This window comes from Fusarium oxysporum, chromosome 7 (genome assembly GCF_000149955.1).
Source record: "Fusarium oxysporum f. sp. lycopersici 4287 chromosome 7, whole genome shotgun sequence".
NCBI classification, from domain to species: Eukaryota; Fungi; Ascomycota; class Sordariomycetes; order Hypocreales; family Nectriaceae; genus Fusarium; species Fusarium oxysporum.
The window spans coordinates 2,597,309-2,621,409 of NC_030992.1; the positions used below are offsets into that span (position 1 = coordinate 2,597,309).

A 24,101-nucleotide genomic window follows, 5' to 3' on the forward strand; every position below is an offset into this window, starting at 1 on the left:
CAGTGACAATGGCATGAGATAACGTGATTTTGACATGACTGCGAATGACTTTAGACTACAAGAGCTTCACATAGATTTATCCAAAAACGATATCCTTCTTTTGACCTATCAGAAGCTATCATACATGAAGCCCGGTATCAATCAAAAGCATGCACATAAAACTGACTATGAATTAGGTATATGACAGAGATCCACGCCTCCAGCGATCTCGACCACTCTCCTCTTACTCATGGATCCAGGGGAATCATTGATAAACGAAGACACCAACCGCAAGAAAACAAAAATCCATGAGACGTGTCTGACCCCACAACGTTGCGACATTAGCTAAGTTGCCTCATTCTCTCATCTATTTGTCGGAAAGCTTATGCTTGATCTTGCTGAAGATTGAGCTGAGTCGGTTGTGCTTCTTCTTCTTTTCACCATTGGCTGTCGAGCTGCTCCCGTTGGCTGGTGTGGTGGCCTTGGTCTCTGTAGCCTTGGCGCCATTTCCAGTTGCTGTAGTGCCGTTACCGGTTGCTGAGCTGCCGTTACCAACGGCCGGGGTTTCTGTCTTAGCCTCGGCCTTGGGCTCCTCGGGCTTAGTCACAGGCTCAGCATCAGGCTTGGCTTCCACAGCCTTTGTCTCAAGAGGAGCAGCAACAGGGGCAGCAACAGCGGGAACAGCAGACTCAGTCTCCTGAGGCTTGACCTCGTCAACAGCAGGAACAGGCTCGGCCTCTTTGAGAAGCTGAGCTTCGACCTCCTTTTTGTTCTCAACAGCTTCTGCGCTAGCAGCAGCCTCAGGGCGCTCGCCAGCCTCCACGATGGACTCCTTGACTTCGGTGGGGACTTCAGGAGCAACCTTGGCGGTCTCATCGATGGTCGCAGCAGGCTTAACCTCCTTGAGAAGCTCAGCTTCAACGAGCTTCTTTTCCTCGACGGCCTCAGTGTTGGCAGCAGCTTCGGGACTCTTGCCAGCCTCCGCAATGGAGTCCTTCACCTCGACAGGAACCTCAGGGGAGACCTGCTTTGGTTCCTCTTTGGGTTGCTCAACAACAGAATCATAAATGCCAGTGACAGGCTTGACCTCCTTGAGAAGCTCATTCTCTACCTCCTTCTTATCCTCAACAGCGGCAGTATTAGCAGCTGCTTCAGGTGACTTGCCGGCCTCGACAAGAGATTCCTTGACCTCGGCGGGGACCTCAGGGGAGACTTCCTGTCGAATCTGCTCCTCGTTCTTGGCGGCCAGGGTCTCTTGGGCTGCAACAGGAAGCTGCTCTTTGACGGAATCGGGTAAGTTTTTGTTGGCAGTATCGGTAATGGCGTCAGCAGCGCTGTTAAGCGCAGGGCTGGCCTTCTCCTCCACTGTCTCCTTGGCAGCCAGACCAGCAGCAATCACAGCACCACCGGCAGTAGCAGCCAGAGCGGCGAGGCTAGTGTCCGGCGTGTTCTCAGACTTCTCGGTACCAACACCAGCGGTTCCTACTGAGGTAGCGGGTGCCTCGGGCACAGTTCCCTTGAGCTCTTCCTCAACCATGGTCTTTTCCTTGACTTCCGTAGGGTCGGTGCTGGCCTCAGTAACAGCGCCAGCCTTCTCCTGGCTCTCTCTTACAACCTCGGGGACGAAAGCACCGTTGGATTCGAGGGGAACCTCGGCGGCAAGGCCGGCAGTAGTAGCTGTGGGAGCAGCGGAGTTAATGACAACATCCTGTGCGCCGATAATGGGCAGACTGGATTCGGGAATAGTATTGGAAGATACGGGGGGGAGCTCGGTCTCAATGCCAGGGAGAGCGTCGCTCTTCTCGTATGATTCCTTGTCGAGCTTGACGTATTTGTCGGTGTTTTGAGCGGTGATGGATTCGGGGATCTTCTCGCCAGGCTCTAGCTTGATAGGGTTTCCGGCGCCCTCAGAAGCGGGCAGAGGGTTGATGCCAATGGTCGTGTCGAGCTCGTTGGCAGGTGTAGCGGGAAAGCCACCAGGAATGTCAGAAGGGGTCTCGAGGGGCAGTTTCTCGTCTTGGGTAGGCTTCTCGGAAGTCAGTATATTGCCATCAGTAGCAGCATTGTCGCTAGTTACCTTATCACCCAGCGTCTTCTCCTCTGTGGGTTTGTTCTCAATAGGTTGTTCGGCAGCCATCGCAGCGGTTGTAGACGAAGGAGTCACAGTGTTGAGTATAGCGGCGCCAGGGGTTTCGGTGTTCAGTTGATCGGGAGTGATGAAGTTGTTGACGTTACCCTCGAGATCAGGCTCGTTGGGAGCTGATTGATTGATGATCCAGTTACCGTCGACGATGAACTAGATAGAATGCTGGTGAGCGACGGACTTTACAGTGTTTGCGACAAATGTGTAGGAGTGTAGGAACAGCAATTGGGTTCAAAAGAGGGGATAAAGTGAGTTTAATGAGCTGGTGCGATGACGAAGGGGAGGAGGGAGCTGAGAGCAAGAGCGGGTCGGCAACGCAGGCACACTAGCGCGCAAGCAAATCAAGCGCTGACTTGAAGACGCCTTGGCAGTACGAGGGAACTTTGTCCCTGCGCGACGCAACATCGTCGCCTGACGCCACATAATTCTACTGGTATGACCAGGCAGAGACTTGACATGGGCTGTGTGTAGCGGACTTTCCACCGCTCTCCGCTCACTAACTCCATTCCAGAACTGTCGCGATCGTGGTCGCCTTGCGTCATACTAAACGGCGGGGGGGTTTTGGTTGGGGACTGGTGCGAGATGCTAATGGGCCGCAGAGAACCCATGACATGACAGGCAGGGAAATGAACCAGGGGTTCAGACCCCGATCCTGGCAGCGAAGCAAACTTGCAAGAAAAAAAAACCATGGGCAGGGGGCTGGGATTACGGCAGCCACCGCTCTTGCGCCTCCAAGCTCTTTAGGCTTAAAAAGCCCTGCAGATTGCGATAGCGATGGGCGCAAAAGCACGGGTTCCTGGGCGGCACGGCCATGACAGCTATTCGTCCATCTTGTTCGAGCAATACGGAGAAGCAAACGCGCAGGATAGGCTGTTGATGCCAATGGTTCTCCCCGCCATCTGTATATGACTCAAGAACTGCGAATGTTTCTCTTCAATGCTGGCGAAGAGGGCAGAATTTGTGTTGTACCAAACCAGTGCCAAATGCAAATTGAATGTCGAAAAGGAGAGATGCTGTTGGGATTGCGGGTCGAGGCTCGCTGACGCACCTTGTAGTAAATCTTGCCCTCGGGCTCCTTCAGGTCGACTGTCTTGGAGAAAACATTGCCCTCCTTCTCGAGCTGAACGCTCTTGGTCCAGTTGTCGAATGTACCCGTCACGTAGACCTCGTCGGCGGGATGCTCCCTATAGAAAATTTGGGGTCAGTGTCGGGTGTCTCAGACATGGATAAAGCTGTCGCGGTCTGCAGCAGCTAGTCTGCAATATGAAGCAGTCTCAAGAGGCGCATGCATGGGACAAGGTGAACTCTTTAGACAGAGCTCAATTGACTTGTCTCGTGCTGAGGCAGGCAAAGTGCGACTCGGAACACTGTCGAAGCTATCGCGACGAATTCGTCGGGGCAGCGCAGCGCAACGCAACATAGCACAGCAACGTATCAAATTGCAACTTACCACTTGAAAGTGAAGCTGCCCATGACTGGAATCTGGGTTATAATCGGTGGTGGAATCTGCGCAAGGGGATCGAGAGAATGTAGCAGTGAGTTAATAACTTTAATGCGTATAGAAGTAAAGTGAGATTTTGTTTGTTTGTGGGAGAGATGTTGGGTTGGGAAAAGAGCCAGGTCCAAGTCGTTGATGGGACGGGCAGAGACCAGGACAAGTCCGGTTTGGCGTTGGTCGAGGCTGGGGGGGACTGGAGCGAAATTAAAGATTGTTGGCGGCTACGGGGGAGTACCAGCGACACGAGAAAAAGGTACAGACGGTACAAATCGAGAGCGCTGAGACCGCTTCGACCGGACCGATCGATGCAGGGATTGGTTATAAGCGGTTTGAGAGGATGGCTTCGCCGGATGCAGAACAAGGCAAATATTGCGATGATACGCAGACTAGATACGGTGAGAAGGTTGGTTTTATGGTGAGGAAGATAAGAGAAGCTCATAGAAGGAGTCTGCGAAAGCGGGAAAGATAGGTAATGAGGATGAGGATGAGGATGAGGACGAGGACGAGGACGAGGACGAGGATTGATGAAAGAAGCAAAAGACGAGCACGTGGGGGTTTGATTTGGGTTTTGTCCAGCAAAATCGATGGTGATGCGCAACAAGAGGAGGAGTTGCAACAGAGTCAGTAGTAGAACAGAGGCAGCGGCAAGAAGAGATGAGTCGCAGCCCGAGTCGGAAAGTTAAGACAATTGAGGCTGTTATCAGGTATCAAAAAAAGCTTGTGATTCCCTGGGCATGAGCGCGTCTCGATGGATCAGCCAAGCTCAGTACCTAGGTACGGATCCTGCTCCTGTATGTATGTACAACGCATATGGATCTGATGTGACAAACGGTAAGGCTGTTCTCGTCACCCAGCCTCCAGTTTTGGTGTAGCTGACGAGGAAATACCTTTGTCACTGGCATTTCGTGTCGTTGTTGACAGTATCATCTCACGTTTTCCATTTCAACTGAATATGTTTTCGATCTTGACTCTGATGCTGATTTTCAAGATAGTCCAATGCGCAGTGTTCAGGTAGTCTAAGTACCCATTCGGAATGATCCATGACAAGTACTCAACCTGCAGTCTTGCATCTGCAGAGTGGGCATGTAGCTGCAGTTCGAGAGCTGTGGGGACTTCTCTGACGACATGTAAACTGTGTCATGGCATTTGTTGGCGGTCGGGTTGGCTAGTGGGTTTCTTCACTTCTGCAACGAACCGCATCCGGGACATCAAGCAGCACGCTGCACATCAACACGGTGATAGTGGCTGACGACGGTTGAATATTCTCTGATCACCATACATCGCATGCTCTTCAAAACCGTGAAACTGCCCTCTCAGATATAACGCAATTTTGAAAAGTTGCACGTACTGTACGCTCCGTTGTCACCGGAAGCTATTGGATGCAATGCTGGGGTAGCTTAGCAAGGTCGCATTGCCACGAGTGCCCGGCCTAGACCTCGTCATGAACAACGATGGGGCTTTCCAACGTTAGGCTGGATGCGAATTCCTCGTGAAGAGGTTGGTGAAGAAATCGCATTGATACATGTCGCAAAGCCTCATTCGAGTTCAATGGCTCGCCGCTGTGATAAACCTGAAGCATGATGTGTCTTTCTTGTTCGCCTGGAAGAATTTTCCTTTGCATGGCCTCTCATACGATGGCCACCGCAACCTCCTGCATTAGTTGAATGACTCTTCATGACAAACAGACCCATATCATGACAACTCAATCCTGCATCGTGAAGCTGGTGTCGATCCGATCAAACACACAACACCAAAGGCGGTGTGCGCGGAAGGAATAATCGGTGCCCAGCGCACCAAACCAGGATCATTCGTCCCTGCATAGGTACATATGAGTCGTAGATCAGAACAGCGGTCAATGGAGAGATCCCACTGGGTTTTTTCTTCGAAGGATACCTGAGGATAGGTATGATGACAGGTGAATATCGTGCTCTCTCAGCATGATACCTTATCTATGGCATCTACCTCCAAGACCAGGCAGGAACAGACAAACCTTGACGCCTACCCGATAGTTAGGCTGGTATTGGCTTTTTATGTTTATTTTTGGAGATGAATACCCCTCTGCCCCTCCCACATGCACAAGGCCAAATGCAAATGGGTGTTCATCAAGTACAGGCACAAGACCCTTTATGCAGTTATCCCTCTATTTACTAATATTATTTGGCTACAGAAGAAGATCACAAAAGCGTCCACATCAAGTGAGTGGGCACTGACGAGTTTGCAGTCAAGTCATTTCAACATTGAGCATGGAAAGATATTCAGCCACGTCTACCCTACAGCTCCTCTCTTGATGCAGACTTTGCCTGGCCTTGTTCTTGACCACTCCTGACTTCCTTCGTCTTCAGTGCCTGGACTTTGATGTCGAGTTTCGTCTTATAGTTCTGGGGTTCAGTATGCATAACCCAACCAACAACCCCGCCATCTGAAGGCCTGGGCTTATACTTGCTCAGGTCGACAAATTGATCTGTTATTTCAGTGTAAGCAACTGTTTCAATCGATTGGCTGAATCTGGTGGCATACCCTCGCATTTACTTGTCCCTGCCGTCCACAGAGGAAGGATCCCATACAAGGCGCCAGGTGCGAATATGGCAACCTTGTCCTTGTCATTGTCGCGATCGATCTTGTCAGCTTCAGGGAACTGAACAACTTTCTCGATCTCATCCTCATCGTTCTTTGGCTTCTCAAGAACGGCAAAGAGGGCCTTCCCCTTCCCATTAGTCCGTTCCTGTTGTTCAATCCACCTGCGAACCAGGAGAGGCATTTGATCGTAGTTCATCAGCAGCAGACTTCGGCCATTAAGGTGAGGATCGAGACCCAGCCACCCTCCAGGGTATTCTTTATCAGCGAAGACCGCCTTCAGGCCCTTCGACCATGGCTTCAACCCCTTGGGAGGAGGTTCCATCAAGTCTTTGAGGGTGTACTCGAGAGCTTCAAACTGAGCCTTGGCCTCGCAGGTAGGTCGGAATGAGGCCATGGCATTGAGAGCAAAGGGGTCCTTCCAGTCGAAGCCCTGCACAAGCTCAACAGGCGGCGGCGGTGCCATACCGATTGCATGAGCGAGTCCAGCCAGTACAGCCGACGTGAACACGAATCCAGCGGAAGTGGTCTTCATGATGGCAGTGTGATACGTTATTGACGGCAACTATTCAACGTAATTCGGAACCACCATAGGCAGAATTATGAAACTGGACTTGAATATCGAGAACCTGTCTTCTTCCATGATATTTATGCTCAGGATCACCTTATGTTGGTTTCTAATGTTTTGTTGTCCTTTTCGGAGTCTTGGTCGCCGAGTTTCCTTTTCAGGTTTATATCTCGGCCGATGTCAACGGGGAATAGTGAGTATTGTGTATCTGGACGAGCTACCTTAGGCTAAAGTATCCATGGTTGCAGGCTAAGAATGAGTTAAAATTGCTTACTTCAGAGTCCAGCGTTCTGTAACAAGAAAGCCATCATGGTTTCTGATGGTGCTTTGGTAGTTTGGCGCAAAACATCAGCCGAATAGCTAGGCTTCACAACCTATCAAGACTAGCTTACGGAGTACCTTTATTATGTATTAGGGGAACATGTGAGTCCTGATATAATTAGTGTAGTCCCTTAAATGCGATTGTCGCCATCGTGAGTCCGTTGTACCATGTTGTTAGTTTGCAAGCGCATCAACAGGACCTCAAGGTGGGATATTCTTTAAAGAGAGGTGGCTATAAAATGAGAAAGACGTCGACTGATATCGATGTTGACACCAAACGAGTCACTGGCATGGCTATGCTTTGTCTAAGTGATACAAGGAAGGAAATGTAGAGCTGTTAGACCACAACTGCATTACGCAATTTACGGGGCTGAATCAGAGTTAATAACTGGGTACTCAACTATACGATCCAGGCTGAGCCATATGGAGACTGATCTCATTGCCCTTTTAAGCGGCCTCTTTAATTATGTGGCATAAGCCTCTACCCTGTAATGCCGTGCTAGCCGGGATTACCAATTAGACGAAACATTCGTGCCGTAAAGTGTGCTCATGGAAGAGCTGAAGGATCATGTTCCATGAGATGTTGAAAATGGCAGAAGGTGAATTGTGTGTTACACCGAGCTCTAGGCCCTGATGATGGGTTCTCAAGTCCAGAAAAGAAGAGACGGGATGGAATGAATGTTTCAAATGCGGTGATCTGCGTTATATGAACAGCAGGAAACAGATGTGGTTCGCCAACCTAACTCAAATTCTGTCTCGTTCGGGTGCTCCCGAAGCCCTGTAAATAGCAACGGCATGGAATGCACCTTGCACTGGGTCCTCAGCTAGTTCTAGACCGCAAGCTAATGGCTTGGTGCTGACAGCAGATCGTCTTATCCATGCAATATTTCTGCTCCGCCCTGACTCTTGAAACCCTCTTGGACTGCTCATGGACCGGATGAGGCTTAGAGCTCAGGTGCCTGGCATGTAAAATTGAATGTTTGCTTATTTCCCCCTACCTTAAAACCTCGCTGGAGCCAAGCGTCGCCAGCTGCTAGAACAAGTCTATCCTCGTGCACTCACATTGCAATCACAGTTATGGCGACAAATGCAGCAGCAGAGGCTGCGACCTCAGAGAAGCCGCATGTGGCAAAAGCAAAGCGATCCTGGCCACTGTGGAAGAAGCTCACTGCCTTTGGCGTGACACTTTCAGTCATCATCGCTCTGGCTGTTGGACTTGGTGTTGGCCTCACTCGAGGAAAGGGAGGAAACAACAGCGACGATACTGCTAACTCAGAGGCCGACGATTCAACAGAACCCTATCTCAAAGCCCGCAGCAGTCTTTGGCAACCCAAAGTTGGCGCACAATGGCAGATTGTTCTCCTCAAGCCTATAAAGCTCAACAAGGACGGCTCCGCCAAGGATCTCAAGCCCAACGTTGGCATTTACGACCTGGATCTCTATGATAACGACGCTGAGACCTTTGCAGCCCTACACAAGGCTGGCAAGAAGGTCATCTGCTACTTCAGCGCCGGATCATGGGAGGATTGGCGTGATGACAAGAACCAGTTCAAGAAGGCCGATCTTGGCAAGACTCTCGACGGCTGGCCTGATGAGAAATGGCTCAACCTGAGAAGCACCAATGTTCGCAACATCATGAAGAAGCGCATCAAGCTTGCTGCTCAGAAGGGATGCGACGCTATTGATCCCGACAACGTCGACGGTTATGTAAGTAGTATCACTTATTCTTAAAGTACGTATAAGAACTAACACGAGCCGTAGCAAAATGACAATGGCCTCAAGCTGACCAAGAAAGACTCTATCGACTATATTAAGTTCCTCGCTGCAGAGGCTGCAAAGTACAATATGTCCACTGGTCTCAAGAACGCCGGCGACATCATCTCCTCTGTTCTCTCCTACGTCCAGTTCTCAGTCAATGAGCAATGCGTCGAGTACTCTGAATGTGAGACATTTGCGAAGTTCATCAAGGCCAAGAAGCCTGTTTTCAATATTGAATATCCCAAGGGTGCGCCCAAGGTCAAGGAGTCCGATCGCAAAGCCATTTGCTCGAAGAAGGGCAAGGCAAAGGGTACAGAAGGTTTCAGCACTGTTATCAAGAAGATGAATCTTGATGGTTGGGTCATGTACTGCACCGGGAATACCTATCAGACTGCAGTCGAGAACTGATACACCTGGGGAAGTCCACAGAGGTTACATACGTCATCATAAATATCATGATATCACAATTTAGGTTGCGATATATTTCAAAATCCTTGATATGAAATGATAAAGGTCCTATCAATTGTCGGTCGTTCTTTATTGTCATAACCCGTGAGTCGTAATCCTAAGTACTTGTCGTGTAGACGTTATTAGCTCCCAACCTTTATCCACCATATTTTCACTTCCAAATTTATGTACAAGTTTCCAACGGTATAGCCATAGAGCATCTTGTCGCGCTAGCAACTTGAAGTCCGCTAATATCCTAAATAAGGGGTATCCTGATAATTAAAAACCGCCCAGAACTCAAAATGATTTTCAACACCGGTGAACAACAAGAAGCTTATGCTGAATCGGCGCTTTATGTAGCTGCCATATACTTGGGCCCTCCCTCTTGTTTGAACAGCCAGTCACTGTTGGCGTCGACCATGAAGTTGGTTATATTAAACTCGTTTGACGCCCCCAAGCCCGTTCCGTTCTCGTTGGACGCGCCCATCTCGGCTCCTGGCGGAGCCGGTGTTCCGTTGGTGCCAGAAATATGTTCACCCCCAAAAGGGAGTCGAGGCACGTTGAAAAAGTCGAACACGTCAAGATACTCAAGCTCGTTGGGAGCGGGTGTCCTCGCGGGTGTGACGCTGGGTAACCTACTCAGAGCACTAGGCTGTCTGGGCTGCCGCGAGATGAGGAAATCCAAGTCAAATGCTGTGCGTCGCATATCAGAAAGGATTTTGACCGAACTGGGCGTAATCCCGTCACCTTGTCGCTCGCTATCGTGATGCTCATCCAAGACTCTTTGCAGCAACTGGGAATAACGTGCTGCAACAGGCCAGTAACGACCCATTTCACGCAGACTATCGACGAAGAACGGAAGCTGTGGTGAAAGTTTATGTTCAACTGTTGAGCCATGAACAAGGAGCAGACGAGCCGAAACCCAGAGAGTAAAAGCAAATGGTGGACCCAGCTTTGCTAGCATCCCATTGTTCACAACAAATTCTCCGAGGGCAGCCACATTTTCAACTGCACCATGACATCGTTGCGACGCGCTATATGATGGAGTGAATATGGGTGACCTCGTTGTAGGATAGGCAGCTGACGAGTGGAGGCGAATAACGGCCGTATGGTAGGTGGCATGAAGCATAACCCAAGCGCAGTTGATGCTTTTACTTCCTGGATGGAACAGTTTTGCCATATTTCCAAATTCACCAGGAAGACTGAACTTCCAGGATGTCAGCATGTTGTCCAGTTCCTTGTACCGCATCTGCCATTGTTCCACATCGCTCAAGGCACTAATATCGACTGGCTGTTTAAGAAATTTGTGTATCTTGGATAGAATACCGAGAATCTCGATGTAGTAGGCAAATGCACCCAGGTTCTCTGGCTGATCAATATCATGACCGGGTGAACCAGAGTGTAGGTCAGTGCTGAACCATCGGGTATCGACCTTTTGGTTCTTGATCCACAAGTCGTCGCGGCACGGTAATGTCCTGTCAATCTCCTTGTCGTCCAGAGCAAATTCAAAAGCAGTTGCAAGAGTCGCATATCTGTCCAGAAGATATATCATCCAAAATAGACGCCGTCTCGCCTCTTCCTCGATAAAATCCTTGGGTTCCGAGAGTGTCATGGCTCGAAGTGTATATATTGAAAGGTAATGAGGCGACACAGTCGAGGAGGTGATTTCAACAGCGAGACCAAGCTGTACTACAGAACGAGTGATCAAAGCCATGATATTCCACCCTGGTGGACCGTTACTGCTCCCACAAAGATCAAGCGCCAGGATAACGAGAGCTTGCAACGCCTTGACCGAGGAATTTTCCATGCCATAAAGGAGAACGCGTTCTTTGGAAACTCGGTGATAGTGCTCTCGCCGCTCCTCTGTTAGCCTAGCATCCGTCGAGTAGCGCATTGTGGTTGCAACTATGGCGTGGAGTAGAACTCGATCTGTTTCATCAAGGGCAGACGGTCCAAAAAGGCTATCTAGAGTTGTTTTTCGGTGTAGAATGGGGCACCAAGTATTGATATGCTTGAAGTAGAGATCAACAAGTGCATAGAGAAGGTCGTAAGGCGGCATGTCTCGATCTGGGGTCGATGTGCCTGGAGCCGATGATAGTGGGGCCGTGGGTGAATGAATGTTGGGTTGCACAGACGTGTAATAGTCTTGAGTGACAGCGGCATGTTGCATGGGTGATAACTGGGAGGATGCTGCCACACCTGACATCGACGCCTGGTTCTGACTCTGGTAACCATCGTTCATTCTAGGTGTATGAGCAACGTTGAAATCGAGACTCTGTGTGCTCGGGGCAAAGTTGGAGCTGGGTGCCTTCTGACCAAACATGACAGGATCGGTTTGGGGTGTTCGAACTGGTTCTGAAGGTCGGAAGAGGTTTGGGTGAGTATCTCGTGGAGTTCCTTGGTCGCTCGGAAGACTTGGGTTACTATGCCGAATACTGGCAGCTAAGACAGGATTTGTGTTTGATGCCAAGTTGCCGTGGAGAATCTCAGCATGGGAGCGCAATATCTCCTCAAGCTTGTCGAGGCGCTGCTCAAGCTCGCGACCATAGCCTGCTCTTAAACCAGGCTTCTTGCGTTCTTTGTATTCGCATATAGCGCCATTGCGGCTACACCAGCCGCACGATGGTTGCCCACGATCACACTTAACCTGGCAGGTGAGAAGGATCAGTATTGATTGACATAAGGAAAACACCAAGAGACAAGATCGTGTCACGGAGGGCATACCTTTCTTTGCTTACATAGCTCACATCTGGGTACAATACTGTTAGTCTCAGTGTCGGCGACAACCTGTATATTTGAGGACAAGGTGGATTGTATTTGTAATGTGGTATAGTAGTTGAGATTTTGTGAGGGCGGGGAGCATGAAGCATGAGGCGATGAAGTGGCCTCAGATGGCGGCATGGTGTTGATAAGAGAGTACAAGAAATGTAGATAAGACTCCAACATGATTATCAAATCATGGACTTATCAAGAGGACGAAAGGAAACCTTATCAATACATGGACTCAACGAGAGTGCAAGGTAAGGTACGATTCACAAAGTATGTAGAGGAAGCGAACGGAGACGAGTAGAAAGCTGCACTTACGAAACCGAGACAGGACGCTTTCTCTTCCCATTACGACAGAGTGTTTCGTGGTCGCCGTGGTCCTCATCCTCGCTAGGGAATTGGTTGGCTTCATCACTGTCTGCTTCTGTAGAGGGCGGGCGATTTCCAACCGAGCCCTCGCCCGACATTTTGCTGGCCCCGTTCTGCATGGCTGAGAGTAAGATGTTGGGCTTTGGGTTCCCTTTTCCCCAGAGCCCTTGCCGCTGGTCGTGTGTCGGTACGATGCAAGAACGAGCTCACCAGCGGTCGTGTGAGAGTCGATGATAGTGAGGCCGAATAACAGGGGTTAGCTCAGGCAAAGCAAGCATGCCACGAGATGATGGATAGCAGGTATGCGCGCGAACGATGAGTCCGCGTTCGTTGCAAAGGAGACCTCGCGATCCGGGATAATGGCCAGCGGGATCAGGAGAATGATCGCCCGAGGATAAATAGGCCTGTCCCGTACTAAGTACTAAGAGAATGGGTGTAGGACCTGCGCTGCAGTTGGGGAGTGGCCTACTATTGTCGGGGTAATGCAAAAGATTTTGACCAATACCGCGAATTACCGAAAAGCACGAATGCTTGCTGTTAATGTTATTTATGAGCAGCCCTGTTCCCCTTTGCCTATCACCTGTTTTTCTCGCTTTTCTCCTCGCTTTCTGCTGGCTTTGTGCCTCGGACGGATGGGAAGTGGCGCCGTGATGACCGGACCAATTTGAGGTGGGCCGAGGTGGACTCGGGGCTAAACAAACTGCCAGAACTCGGTTTCGTCGGTGTACTTCCGTTGGCCGGAGCCGCAGAATAAATTATCAAGAGTTGCAACACAGCTATGAGAGACTCTTTAGGATATTGATTTGTTTTGATAATGAACCGGGGATCATAGGTGGTGAGGAAATGGAGAGACACAGCTTGCTTGCACATGCAACCGGATATCCAACTAAGGCAAGGTAGGATGGGCATAAAACTTTCAAGTAATGCGGAGAGAAGGAGCTGATCTCGCGCCGCACGCGTACCTTCCCAAACCTTCTTGCCTCGACTTCGCCCTCACAAGCTCTTTCCTCAAGGGGTTGAGGCGGGGAAATGAAAGAAGCGGTATAATCTGATTTGTGGAATGAGATATACAAGTGGATCAGTTGCCGAATTCATTGCCCCAGACCAGATGTAGCACATGCTTCACCCATGTCAGTGCAGCATTGTTCTGTTCAGCCTCAGAAGCGGTCACTGTTTTTGAGCACGTCAACTTATATCAGGCTCAATGACCTTGATAGAGCTAACATCCATCAGAGTACGGGTGGCAGGGGATATCTTATGCTGTGAGACGGAAGTGTCTATATCTCCGTCCATAGGTATACTTTTATAAATATGATGTTGATCGCTTTCGAGCCACGACTGGTTTTTCTTTTTACCCTACCTAAGCTGCTAACGTAATTATATGCTCTCCACAGTTGCCGACTTCTTATGCCTTTTCCTCCCCTGTCACCCCGCAAAGACCGGGCTCGGCTTTCAAGAGCCTCCACTGGGTGCGAGATTAGGTCTACCAACAGCTGACATAGACTTCAGTATGACTGCAGGTAGTAATGGGGATCAACAACAAGAGCTCAAAGGCAAAACCCCCCCTCCCCCCAAAATGCTCGTAACTTCCAACTGCCCCAGAAAAACAACCTAAGGGAAAAGTTGGGAACCTATGAGCCGCCTCTAAGCTACGTGATCATAGCCTAAGGTTCCCTCAACTCTTGTGGAACCCCGACGAGGACCGAGAAAATATGGAGATGACCCTGTAATTGGGGAAGGTTCCATCATCAACACCAACTTCGGTGCATCTTAACCCGATATCTGCTTTGCCAGAGGGGATCCCGGCGCACGTTTTGCCGGCTTCTGCCCTCGGAATGCTATCACAAGACTTACTGGCCAGTCAATCATGAGCTTCGCGACTAAAGCCATTGGCTCCTGTGTTCCATGATCCGCGATCGGTTGCAATTGTGTTTTCAAGCCCACCTTGTAGTGCCACAAGTGCATCCTTTGTAAATAAGCCCATCCCCAGCTCGTAGCCATCTTGTTTTCTTCTTCATTCAACGCCTTCGTCAGAATCTCCTGCACATCTTCTGAGTAGTCACTCTAAGCATCTCACAATTCATTTCATTCTCTTGACTTCTCTTACATTATTCACAATGACGTCTGTTAAGGACTTCCCCAAGATCAAGGCTGTAAGGTCATTCATTATCGGTGGCGTTGGATCAGGTATGCCGTCTCGCTTTCTGCGCAGTGAAGAAGAACTGGGGGGGGAGAGTATTTGAGCAATGTTAACGAATTGCGAAACAGGTGGTGATTATCACAATGTCAAGGGTGGTCACTGGTACGCTCGCTCACCCTGCCTCTGTAAAACTGGCCTCGATCGCATTACTCACATTCTATTTGTAGGCTCATCGACAGCGATATCTCAACACCAGCTTCAAAATGGGAGAAGTACAAGAAGTCGCGTACTAGCTGGGGCATCAACGTTCTCGGGTCATTTCTTGTCGAGATTGAAGCTACAGACGGCACAGTTGGTTTCGCAACTGGTTTTGGAGGTGAGTTTGAACCCCTGTGTCAAGCCAATGACACAATTACTCGAGACCTTTAGAGTGCCTAACATTTGTCAATAGGCCCTCCCGCGTGCTGGCTCGTTCACGAGCACTTCGAGCGTTTCCTCATCGGTGCCGACCCCCGCAACACCAACCTTCTTTTCGAGCAGATGTACCGAGCCTCCATGTTCTATGGTCGCAAAGGTCTCCCTATTGCCATCATCTCAGTTATCGATCTCGCCCTGTGGGATTTGATCGGAAAGGTTCGCAATGAGCCCGTGTATCGTCTCATTGGTGGTGCTACCAAGGAGCGCCTCGACTTCTACTGCACTGGCCCTGAGCCTACCGCTGCCAAGTCCATGGGTTTCTGGGGAGCAAAGGTTCCTCTGCCTTTCTGCCCCGACGATGGCCATGAGGGTCTGCGAAAGAACGTCGAGTTCTTGCGAAAGCACCGTGAAGCTGTTGGCCCCGATTTCCCCATCATGGTCGACTGCTACATGAGTCTTAACGTCACGTACACAATCGAACTTGTCAAGGCTTGTCTCGATCTCAACATCAACTGGTGGGAGGAATGCTTGTCCCCCGATGACACCGATGGCTTTGCACTCATCAAGCGGGCCCATCCTACTGTCAAGTTCACAACTGGTGAGCACGAGTACTCACGATATGGTTTCCGCAAACTCGTTGAGGGCCGCAATCTCGATATTATCCAGCCTGATGTTATGTGGCTTGGTGGTCTAACTGAGCTTCTGAAGGTCGCTGCTTTGGCTGCCGCCTACGATATTCCGGTTGTTCCTCACGCGAGTGGACCTTATAGCTACCACTTCCAGATCTCTCAGCCCAACACTCCCTTCCAGGAGTATTTGGCCAACTCTCCCGACGGCCGCAGCGTGTTGCCTGTGTTTGGAGACCTCTTTACCGACGAGCCCATTCCTACCAAGGGCTTCCTTACCACCGCTGACCTGGACAAGCCCGGTTTCGGCTTAACCATCAACCCAGCTGCTAGAGCCAAGCTCATCCCCAGTGATTATCTGTTCAAGGTTCCTCAAGTATCATCTCTGGCGCCTTCTATGGAAAGTGAGAGCAAGTTAAGCGAGGAATCCAACAAGCCCAACGGAACGATTGACGCTCTCGCTGCCAAGGTGGAGAACCTCGCAACATCAACAACTTCTTAAAAGCGATTGTCATGCTATCATATCTCAGTCCTGGATTTGTGGTTGTGTTTATGTTTTGCGGCCGCCTGAGTAGGTCTGGTGAAAGGAAGGAAATTGTACATCGCTATGGTGTTGTTGTTATTTGGATATAGATGACGTTTGGCAATTTGCATGGTTCTCCATTGCGTTTTTAGACGTTTCAAATAAAGTAGATTGAAAACAATTCGAGTCTTTACTTAATATGGATTTGATAACGGGCTTTGCATGCTTCTGCGATCATTTTGGATGTAGTAAATCATTGCGAGGAAACGACAGCTTCTTGTCATACGGAGGCCAGCCATCCATACAACTTCATCAAAGTCACGTCGATGTCAATGATCGACCAAAATGAAACTTCAATAATTATGAGTCGCATAAGGTGACCCAGAGGAGCATACACGATCTTGATAAACGTGGCACACTCCACTTGAGAGGTGTGTACACGCCCCACGACAACAGGATAGACGCGACGTTGAGGTGGCCGACACTGCATCGTGAGATCCTTTTTTGGGGGTCAAACGGTGACCGTTAGGCTTTCAACGCCACCTCGAGACGGTGGCCGTTCTGAAAACCCACATCGTGGCAATGGAACCCTCACGATACTGAACGGCCAGTACCCCAGGCCCCAGTAAAGAGCCGTTGGCTTGAGCTTTCGGGGATATGTGGGCACTGGTACCACAGAGGGAATCACATACAGTAGATGCCATTATATGTATCGGTTTCACGATACCAGTTTTGTTTTCAGTTGGTGTTTTGGTTCTGTCTCATGGCATCCACTAAAATGAGATTCTACTGTTGAAAATGGCCCAGATCCCCCCATCTCAATTCTTGGCTAAGAAGATTTCAGAAGCATTTCTCCCACTTTAGTTGGGTTTCCCCACCGGCATCTCGCGTTAAAGCATACCGAGATGGCAACAAGATCCATCATGTCGAAGAAATCTGGTTCACTAATTGACCCCTCGCTGGCCAGTCTACCGAGGCTTTCTCTCGCAAAGTTCTAGATCTAGCAATGTGGACTCGGGCTCGGTGCGAAGGCTCACCCGGAAGTAAAGAAGCCTAGGTATTTCTTTCGACACTTGTCCCACCATTTGCGCGGGTCTTGATTGCTAACCACCAAAGGAAGAGGGTCGCAGGAAAAGGTGGGAGAGTTCGGTACTATTAAGAGCCGTTTCCCGTAAATGAGGGGAAGAAAGCTATCGTAATCACCGGTTTAGAAATCTTCAACCCTTCGCCGTTCAAACAAACCCCTTTACAGAGTTATCATTCTCATAAAATAGAGTCCATCATAGGTCTCATCATAGCTTCACTATTCGCCTTCAACGCCCCTAACATTCACATATCGGTCCCTCATCCTCGGTATTCCTTCGACCGAACGACGCGAGGTAGCAGACAGAGGACAAGTCAAAAAATTGCAATCCAGATTGAATACTTCCGTTCTCGTGACAACAATTACAACAAATACTCACAGCTTATTGCCCACTCAGATAAGCAGTCATGTTGATGCCAGCGGGTCTTCTCGCCAACAAGAGTGCCATCATCACAGGCGGCACAACTGGCATTGGCCGTGCCATCTGTCTCGAATTCCTGCGACAAGGGGCGAATGTTGTAGTCAATCATCTAGGCCTCGAGAAGGATAAACCTCATCTCGACTCTCTCATCGCTGAGGCCGACGCTATCCGCAAAGCATCATCCACAGCTGGCCTTCTTGATCATCAACCAGGCGATGTTCGCGATCCGGCGACGGCAACAGAACTGGTCAAGAAGGCCGTCGAGCACTCTCCCAAGAAGCGACTTGACGTGTGTGTGTCAAACGCTGGTATTTGCACATTTGCCGATTTCCTGACGCTCGAGCCGGACCTGCTGTATTCAACAGTGAGAACAAACTTGGATGGTGCCTTTTACATTACCCAAGCCGCCGCCAGGCAGATGGCCCTCAACCAGGAACCTAAGGGAGGGAGTATCATAGGCGTTTCGTCTATCTCGGCTCTTGTCGGAGGTGGCCAGCAGACACATTACACTCCTACCAAAGCAGGAGTTCTGAGCTTGATGCAGAGCACAGCATGCGCATTGGGAGAACATAACATCCGGTGTAATGCTCTTCTCCCTGGGACCATCCGCACGCAGTTGAACGATGCCGACCTGGCTGATGATGCGAAGAGAACCTACATGGAAGGTCGTATCCCTCTGGGAAGGACAGGCTCACCCTCTGACATGGCTGGTCCGGCTGTCTTCCTGGCTTGTCCAGAGCTGAGCGGATACGTGACGGGCGCACAGCTTCTCGTTGACGGTGGACTCTTCGTCAACCTTCAGTGAAGGAGAGAAGATTAAGCTCGTGGGGAGAAATGGGGATATGGAGAAGTGGAGACGCGGAGGCGAAGCGCTACATCGAGACGAGATCGAAACCTGGAGATATTATTAACAGAACGAGCGTTTGCCGTGGAGACGAGTCAATGTTGGTCTTGTGGGGAAATTCCTTCTTGAGTCGCGGAACATATTGACTCGTGGAGTATGTAGATGTTTTGTCACAAAAGTATTGGATATCAGAACTGTGTTCATCTGTGCGACTGGATACCCGGAGCCCCGGGGCGGCGCTATTGAACACGGGGTCGCGGGGTCGGGCTTGAACGGCGCCGGCCGGCGGCTTCAGTTTTCGTTCCATTGAGAAGGACATATACGAAGGATCGATCCATGCCTGATGTGGAAATGCTTGGGTACTTTGGCATGTTTGACGGAAAGAAACGCAAGTAGCAGGAGACACATTTATTAGACTGGAAGTAGATCAAAACCAATCCGCATAGCGCGGCTTTTTCTTGCCAGGCATATGAAAGGATATTACTGTTGATCTCCTGCACCGTGTCCGTTCCGTCACACATAAATACTCAAGATTATCGTTGTTCTCACCCTCCATCACAAACCAAGGAAACGTGAGATATATTCCGTCAGATTCAGAACGGCTGAACGGTAGGCGGGAGGTTTCACCGTAACGAGGAAGTGATAAGCAGGAGGTTACTTACTAGGATCTTAGGACGGGAGTCGACCGAACCTGTATGTATACTGTACTTTGGCCAAGGCTAAACTTGATACATCCCTGTCAGTAACCAGTACATACCAGTCCCTTGGGTTTCTAGACGACGACCAAATTAATTGCCGCTATTTTCTGCAAAATTTGAACTCTGTTTTGACAGTTGTTTCTAGAACTTCTGCAGAGAATACAGTGACACCAGGGACAGCTGTCAAGGGAGGAAAAATCCAACCACCAGAAAAACATCGATTCCGATTACATTGTGGCTCCCTCATGGCACCGTCAAAGTGCACCGTAATGTAATACTCAACTCACAATCAACACAACACTGTGCTGATCTCCACAGTGTTTCCCCCTCATTGTTAATTTTCGTCCAACGTTGTGCTCCGTTAATTAACCACAAGGATGATGCAAGGAAGAGTTGTATTAATCGCGCGCATGCCCCGCGTCGGCGCGGACGTTTGATCGAGACATCCTGACATTTGGAGGAGACGGACGCCAAGCACTATGATCCATGATCCCAGCAATAGAGTTTCCTGACGGTGGTTTAGGAGGCCGCCAAGGGATATATGATGGCCCAACGAGGTGCTATTCTTTCACAGCGTGAATGGAAGGGCAAGCAGATAACAAGGCCGGCAGATGCATGCTTGAGTTTGATGACATGAGAGTACATTGTATGACAGAAGAGCGGTAGAGCACAATCCAGTGACGACGATGACTACCGTATCAAAGATGACAGTAAAGGCTGAGCTGAGCCGAGCCAAGACCAGCCAAGCCAAGCTCGGTTGGACTGATGTGGCAGACCGGTGCAGTGACTTGCAGCCAACAACAAACCATTCAAAGCCCATGGACGAACCGAACCCTTCAGCGCAGAAGGACCCTGTAGACTTGTGCTCCCTATGCAGATCTGATCCCGATAGGGGTGATAAGGGCTATCTAGGGGACCGCGTTTCACATGCTTTCAGGGACAGATCTTGTATTGGATGGTCTGTGTTGCAGATAGATGCGATGCTGTACAACCATGATCTCTCCTGTTTCGATATGAGCATGTCACTCGTTGCAATTGTGTTATTTCATGTCTCTTGTTTATTGTCAAGATCGCAACATAATTGTCGATTGCTGGACAAGGTAACACTTGTGAGACGGGTTTTGGCATGAATAATCATTTGGTGATAGCGCCCAGCCGAAGGTGGCCGTCTAGGCCATGGGGTGGATAACGGTGTCCCTTAGTGGGGCCGGACGGCATGGCTGATAGGGCTGCGGACCGGACTGGCGGGGCATGAGCGGACCCTGAGCGGAGCTGGCTTGACGTCACATAAAACAACGGACCGAAACTGTGCGCGCAAAAAGAACGAAACAGGTACCAGATTTGCAAAGTATCGACGTAGCGACTCTTGATTCCGCGGTCTTGGTCGGGATACAGTGGAGGTATAGAGCAGCTTGCGTGCATTTCTACCGTCGCCAATGCCTCTTCCTCCTGACGGTGACTGACTGTATTGGCGTCATGGATGAGCTGCTTAACGGTGGATACTATCACCATTCAATCCGGTTTCTCTGGCGGAACTGGCGCTTGATGTCGTCGACCTTGCATTAATTCTCACGCCGAGAAATGAGCCCTGGAGGTTTGAGTTCGCGCCCGAGCCCTTGAAAAAGAATGGCCCCTGAAGAGAGACAGAGAGAGAGAAAAGCCACTGCGCTGTGAAGCCATCTGCAAGCCTCCCTGCAATATGAGACGTTCCCTGGCATGTTTGTCTGACTGGCTGAAAATGGCCGACACTGAGACCCTGATTGGAGCTACGAACCGTAACAGGGGAGCCTCAGGGTCCACACCAGAGAAAGAAATCTTTTCTGCAGCACATCTTTGCCGTTATCAGACGGTACGGTGGTACACCGTTTTATGCGGTGAGCTTTTGTTATCTGTCGCGATTCAGGGCAGCCAGATTAGAAAACTAGAATCAATTGGCGATCCCAAGCCGCGTCCTACGTCTGACAGGACGGATCATTGTTTTTAGAACATCGGTGGCACCGTGTTACTATAAACAGTCAGATATCATGAGTGCTTATGCCATGTACCACCGATTGATCCATGATCATGTATGTTGCTTCAAGAGAATGAGCTCCATTTGCGTTATTTACAACCTGTTGGTTGACAAGTGGGAACGAGGCATGTCTCGTATCTCAAGGACCTACGTATACTGTACTTGTTTCTGTGCCCGTGCCCGTGCCCGTGCCTGGCTTGTCATGACGTTCAAAGGATGCGAACTGAAGTTGAGAATGGGGTTGGTTTAGTGCGGCGACGGCGTCTAAGAAATGGAACCCAGGCACGGATGCAGACAGCAAAAACATCCATGACAGCCCGCCCCAGCCGCGAGTAGAGACAGCAGGTTATCAGAAGCTAGCGTAGCCAATACCATGTGTCCCCGTACATGGCAGCAGGGGACAATGGGTACCAAGTACCCACCTGTCTCGCTCTGGCAAGTACCTTTGTCGCTCAGACTTGAAAGCAACACCGTCATCGCCCTCCGCATCCCATCCCTTACCTCATACTGTATCTTAAAGTTTTTCTGCTGTAACCAAAACAATGCCTCACAAGAAATACGGTGGAACCGTTATTGTGGGTAAGGGGGAATCATCCATGGCTTGCCACGGTTTCGATTGACAGTGACTGACTCGGTTATTGGACCCCGAGCTACGTATCGACGGGCGTCTACCGAGATGCCATGGATATTGATTTCGATTCGATATCGATCAGAGCCACGGCCAAGATGACGCCTTGTTTGGACATTGTATCCTCAGGAATCTTACGTACTTGCCAGTTGCTCTCCGCTTGACATCTAAATCTATAAAGCCCCAGATTTCTCCCACCGTTCTTGACGGTAGAACTCATCAGTCTCCATCATTCCCCAGATTCCATATCCACTATCATCAACAATTACCAAACACACAAATAGCTTGACACTCCCCGAGTCATTTCTCAATAACCTCTGTTTGATTATCATTACTGGAAGCACCTACCGATACCTCAACTTCACGCGTCTCGATTGTTACGCGTGCGCCTGAACAGGACCATATCCATTCCTAGCAACACCATCATCATGTCTTCACAACAGACCGAGTTCTTCAAGGACAACCTCCCCACCCAGCGTGAGGTCACCACCCCCGACTCTGTCCCCAGCTCTCCTGAGCTCGGAAGCTCTAGCTCAAGTGACAGTATCGCCAGTCTCGGGTCTCCCGCCTCTCCCATCTCCCCTCCCATCTCGCAGCCTGTCGCCGACTCGTTCGTTTTCGCTTTCGACATCGATGGTGTCTTGGTCCGTGGTGGACGAGCCATTCCTGAGGCCATCCAGGCCATGAAGGTTCTCAATGGCGAGAATGAGTATGGCATTCAAGTGTAAGTCGATTCATCCACAATATGCAGTCATGATCCACCAACCCCGGATTTATTCTGGGGAGGTCCACTTAATAAACGGCATCGTGACTTTTACCCTGGCGTTGAACCGTGCAATGCTGACACCCCTCTTAGGCCTCACATCTTTCTCACCAATGGTGGTGGTAAGACTGAAGAGGAACGATGCGGCGACCTTTCAGGTCAGCTCAAGTGCGACATCAAGCCTGGCCAGTTCATCTGCGGCCACACTCCCATGAGGGAGATGGCTGAGAAGTATGGCACCGTCCTTGTCGTCGGTGGTGAGGGTGAGAAGTGCCGACATGTTGCTGAGGGCTATGGCTTCAAGGATGTTGTCACACCTGGTGATATCATCAAGCACAACGCCGCTACTACTCCCTTCCGCAAACTTACCGCTGAGGAGCATGCCAACTCCCGTGAGCGAGACTTCTCGGACGTTGTCATCGACGCTGTCTTTGTCTTCGCCGACTCTCGCGATTGGGCTGGAGACATTCAGATCATGCTCGACGTTGCTATGTCCAAGGGTGGCCGTTTGGGTACCCGCAGTGAGACCAACGACGAAGGCCCCCCCTTCTACTTCTCTCATAACGATGTTGTCTGGTCTGCTGCACACGAGCATGTCCGTCTAGGTATGGGTGCCCTTCGCCGCATGTTCGAAGTTACCTTCAGGGATCTCACTGGCGGTAACGGCGTCCTACACACCCACGCCTTTGGAAAGCCTCAGGTTTCCACCTTCGAGTTTGCCTCTCGTCTGATGGGCCAGTGGCGTCAGACTGAGCATGGTCTTGTCGCTCCTCCTGAGACTGTCTACTTTGTCGGTGACACTCCTGAGAGTGATATCCGAGGCACCAACGCCGTGAACAAGGTTGCCGACAATGATTGGTACAGCATTCTCGTCAAGACTGGTGTCTACCAGGAGGGCACTGAACCCGCCTATAAGCCTCGAGTCACTGTTGAGAATGTTCTCGATGCTGTTAACCACGGCATCAAGCGTGAGATGGACAAGAAGGCTGCAAAGGGCCAGATCTCCAAGCCTGCCCTTATCCCCGAGTCTGGCATCACAGAGATTGCTGTCGACATGGATGGTATTACCATCTAATCCAACTCGCACTCTTCACTTCAAACATTATATTTTGGGTTACCGTTTTTTTCCCCCTTTGGATTTCTGACGGAGTTTCGGGTATCTTTCCTTTGTTACACACAGCCATGCATTACGAACAGTCCTTTACACAAGCATCTGCATAACGGCTTTTTGCAGGTGTCATGAGCACAATATACATAGAAGTCTTGAAGACACCGGATAGAACAGGAAACATCTGAATAGACGGATGGGTTCTAGATTCGAGGCTTTTCATCTTATCTAGCTAGATTCTTACCTTCTTTGATGCAGCACCCTACTATACCCTGATGAGCATCACATCAAATCCCATAGAACAGCAAAAAGATAGAAAAAATCAAGGCTCTTATAATATCTTCAGGCAGCACTTTACGAAGTGATTAATTTCATAAACCACAGAAAAAAACATCTTGAATTCACTTAGACTATT

General features: G+C 49.9%; 9 protein-coding genes across 20 annotated transcripts; 6 read left to right on the forward strand and 3 right to left on the reverse strand.

The window, feature by feature from the left end:
- Positions 1 to 10: 10 nt before the first annotated feature.
- Positions 11 to 5,528, reverse strand: FOXG_05538 (uncharacterized protein). 6 transcript variants are annotated; one of them, XM_018383902.1, is made up of 5 exons: positions 5,491 to 5,516; positions 3,573 to 5,434; positions 3,171 to 3,306; positions 2,057 to 2,275; positions 11 to 2,005 (listed from the first exon to the last, which is right to left on the reverse strand). In XM_018383902.1, exons 2-5 carry the CDS (start codon positions 3,593 to 3,595, stop codon positions 347 to 349), a joined length of 2,037 nt encoding a protein of 678 aa, XP_018240907.1. In that variant the 5' UTR covers positions 3,596 to 5,434; positions 5,491 to 5,516; the 3' UTR covers positions 11 to 346. The 6 variants fall into 6 exon arrangements, with proteins under 6 accessions (XP_018240907.1, XP_018240906.1, XP_018240905.1 ...); XM_018383901.1 differs by having other exon boundaries at positions 3,573 to 5,528; XM_018383900.1 differs by having other exon boundaries at positions 11 to 2,275; positions 3,573 to 5,528.
- Positions 3,958 to 4,145, forward strand: FOXG_19075 (uncharacterized protein; the record flags this gene model as incomplete). The annotated part of the gene is made up of 2 exons (XM_018399256.1): positions 3,958 to 4,023; positions 4,068 to 4,145. The coding sequence occupies 2 exons, from the start codon at positions 3,958 to 3,960 to the stop codon at positions 4,143 to 4,145; spliced, it is 144 nt and encodes a 47-aa protein (XP_018240911.1).
- Positions 5,529 to 5,712: 184 nt separating the features above from the next.
- On the reverse strand, positions 5,713 to 7,485 carry FOXG_05539 (uncharacterized protein). Of its 4 annotated transcripts, XM_018383909.1 has the most exons (4): positions 7,251 to 7,485; positions 7,037 to 7,192; positions 6,138 to 6,970; positions 5,713 to 6,081 (listed from the first exon to the last, which is right to left on the reverse strand). In XM_018383909.1, the coding sequence occupies exons 3-4, from the start codon at positions 6,727 to 6,729 to the stop codon at positions 5,891 to 5,893; spliced, it is 783 nt and encodes a 260-aa protein (XP_018240915.1). In that variant the 5' UTR covers positions 6,730 to 6,970; positions 7,037 to 7,192; positions 7,251 to 7,485; the 3' UTR covers positions 5,713 to 5,890. The 4 variants fall into 4 exon arrangements, with proteins under 4 accessions (XP_018240915.1, XP_018240913.1, XP_018240914.1 ...); XM_018383907.1 differs by having other exon boundaries at positions 6,138 to 7,192; XM_018383908.1 differs by having other exon boundaries at positions 7,037 to 7,485.
- A 430-nt stretch (positions 7,486 to 7,915) lies between these two features.
- FOXG_05540 (uncharacterized protein) lies at positions 7,916 to 13,353 on the forward strand. Its single transcript, XM_018383910.1, has 2 exons — positions 7,916 to 8,790; positions 8,845 to 13,353. The coding sequence occupies exons 1-2, from the start codon at positions 8,161 to 8,163 to the stop codon at positions 9,247 to 9,249; spliced, it is 1,035 nt and encodes a 344-aa protein (XP_018240916.1). The 5' UTR covers positions 7,916 to 8,160; the 3' UTR covers positions 9,250 to 13,353.
- On the reverse strand, positions 9,313 to 13,353 carry FOXG_05541 (uncharacterized protein). 4 transcript variants are annotated; one of them, XM_018383913.1, is made up of 4 exons: positions 13,004 to 13,064; positions 12,373 to 12,957; positions 12,013 to 12,037; positions 9,313 to 11,935 (listed from the first exon to the last, which is right to left on the reverse strand). In XM_018383913.1, exons 2-4 carry the CDS (start codon positions 12,540 to 12,542, stop codon positions 9,641 to 9,643), a joined length of 2,490 nt encoding a protein of 829 aa, XP_018240919.1. In that variant the 5' UTR covers positions 12,543 to 12,957; positions 13,004 to 13,064; the 3' UTR covers positions 9,313 to 9,640. The 4 variants fall into 4 exon arrangements, with proteins under 4 accessions (XP_018240919.1, XP_018240918.1, XP_018240920.1 ...); XM_018383912.1 differs by having other exon boundaries at positions 12,373 to 13,353; XM_018383914.1 differs by having other exon boundaries at positions 9,313 to 12,037; positions 12,373 to 13,353.
- A 909-nt stretch (positions 13,354 to 14,262) lies between these two features.
- Positions 14,263 to 16,345, forward strand: FOXG_05542 (uncharacterized protein). The gene is made up of 4 exons (XM_018383915.1): positions 14,263 to 14,610; positions 14,692 to 14,725; positions 14,791 to 14,939; positions 15,015 to 16,345. Exons 1-4 carry the CDS (start codon positions 14,541 to 14,543, stop codon positions 16,106 to 16,108), a joined length of 1,347 nt encoding a protein of 448 aa, XP_018240921.1. The 5' UTR covers positions 14,263 to 14,540; the 3' UTR covers positions 16,109 to 16,345.
- Positions 16,346 to 17,075: 730 nt separating this feature from the next.
- Positions 17,076 to 19,854, forward strand: FOXG_05543 (glucose 1-dehydrogenase). Its single transcript, XM_018383916.1, has 2 exons — positions 17,076 to 17,186; positions 17,250 to 19,854. The coding sequence occupies exon 2, from the start codon at positions 17,621 to 17,623 to the stop codon at positions 18,437 to 18,439; it is 819 nt and encodes a 272-aa protein (XP_018240922.1). The 5' UTR covers positions 17,076 to 17,186; positions 17,250 to 17,620; the 3' UTR covers positions 18,440 to 19,854.
- Positions 19,855 to 20,914: 1,060 nt separating this feature from the next.
- Positions 20,915 to 21,187, forward strand: FOXG_19076 (uncharacterized protein; the record flags this gene model as incomplete). Its single annotated transcript, XM_018399257.1, has 2 exons — positions 20,915 to 21,025; positions 21,161 to 21,187. 2 exons carry the CDS (start codon positions 20,915 to 20,917, stop codon positions 21,185 to 21,187), a joined length of 138 nt encoding a protein of 45 aa, XP_018240923.1.
- A 527-nt stretch (positions 21,188 to 21,714) lies between these two features.
- On the forward strand, positions 21,715 to 24,070 carry FOXG_05544 (uncharacterized protein). The gene is made up of 2 exons (XM_018383917.1): positions 21,715 to 22,539; positions 22,672 to 24,070. Exons 1-2 carry the CDS (start codon positions 22,244 to 22,246, stop codon positions 23,651 to 23,653), a joined length of 1,278 nt encoding a protein of 425 aa, XP_018240924.1. The 5' UTR covers positions 21,715 to 22,243; the 3' UTR covers positions 23,654 to 24,070.
- The last annotated feature ends 31 nt before the right edge of the window (positions 24,071 to 24,101 follow it).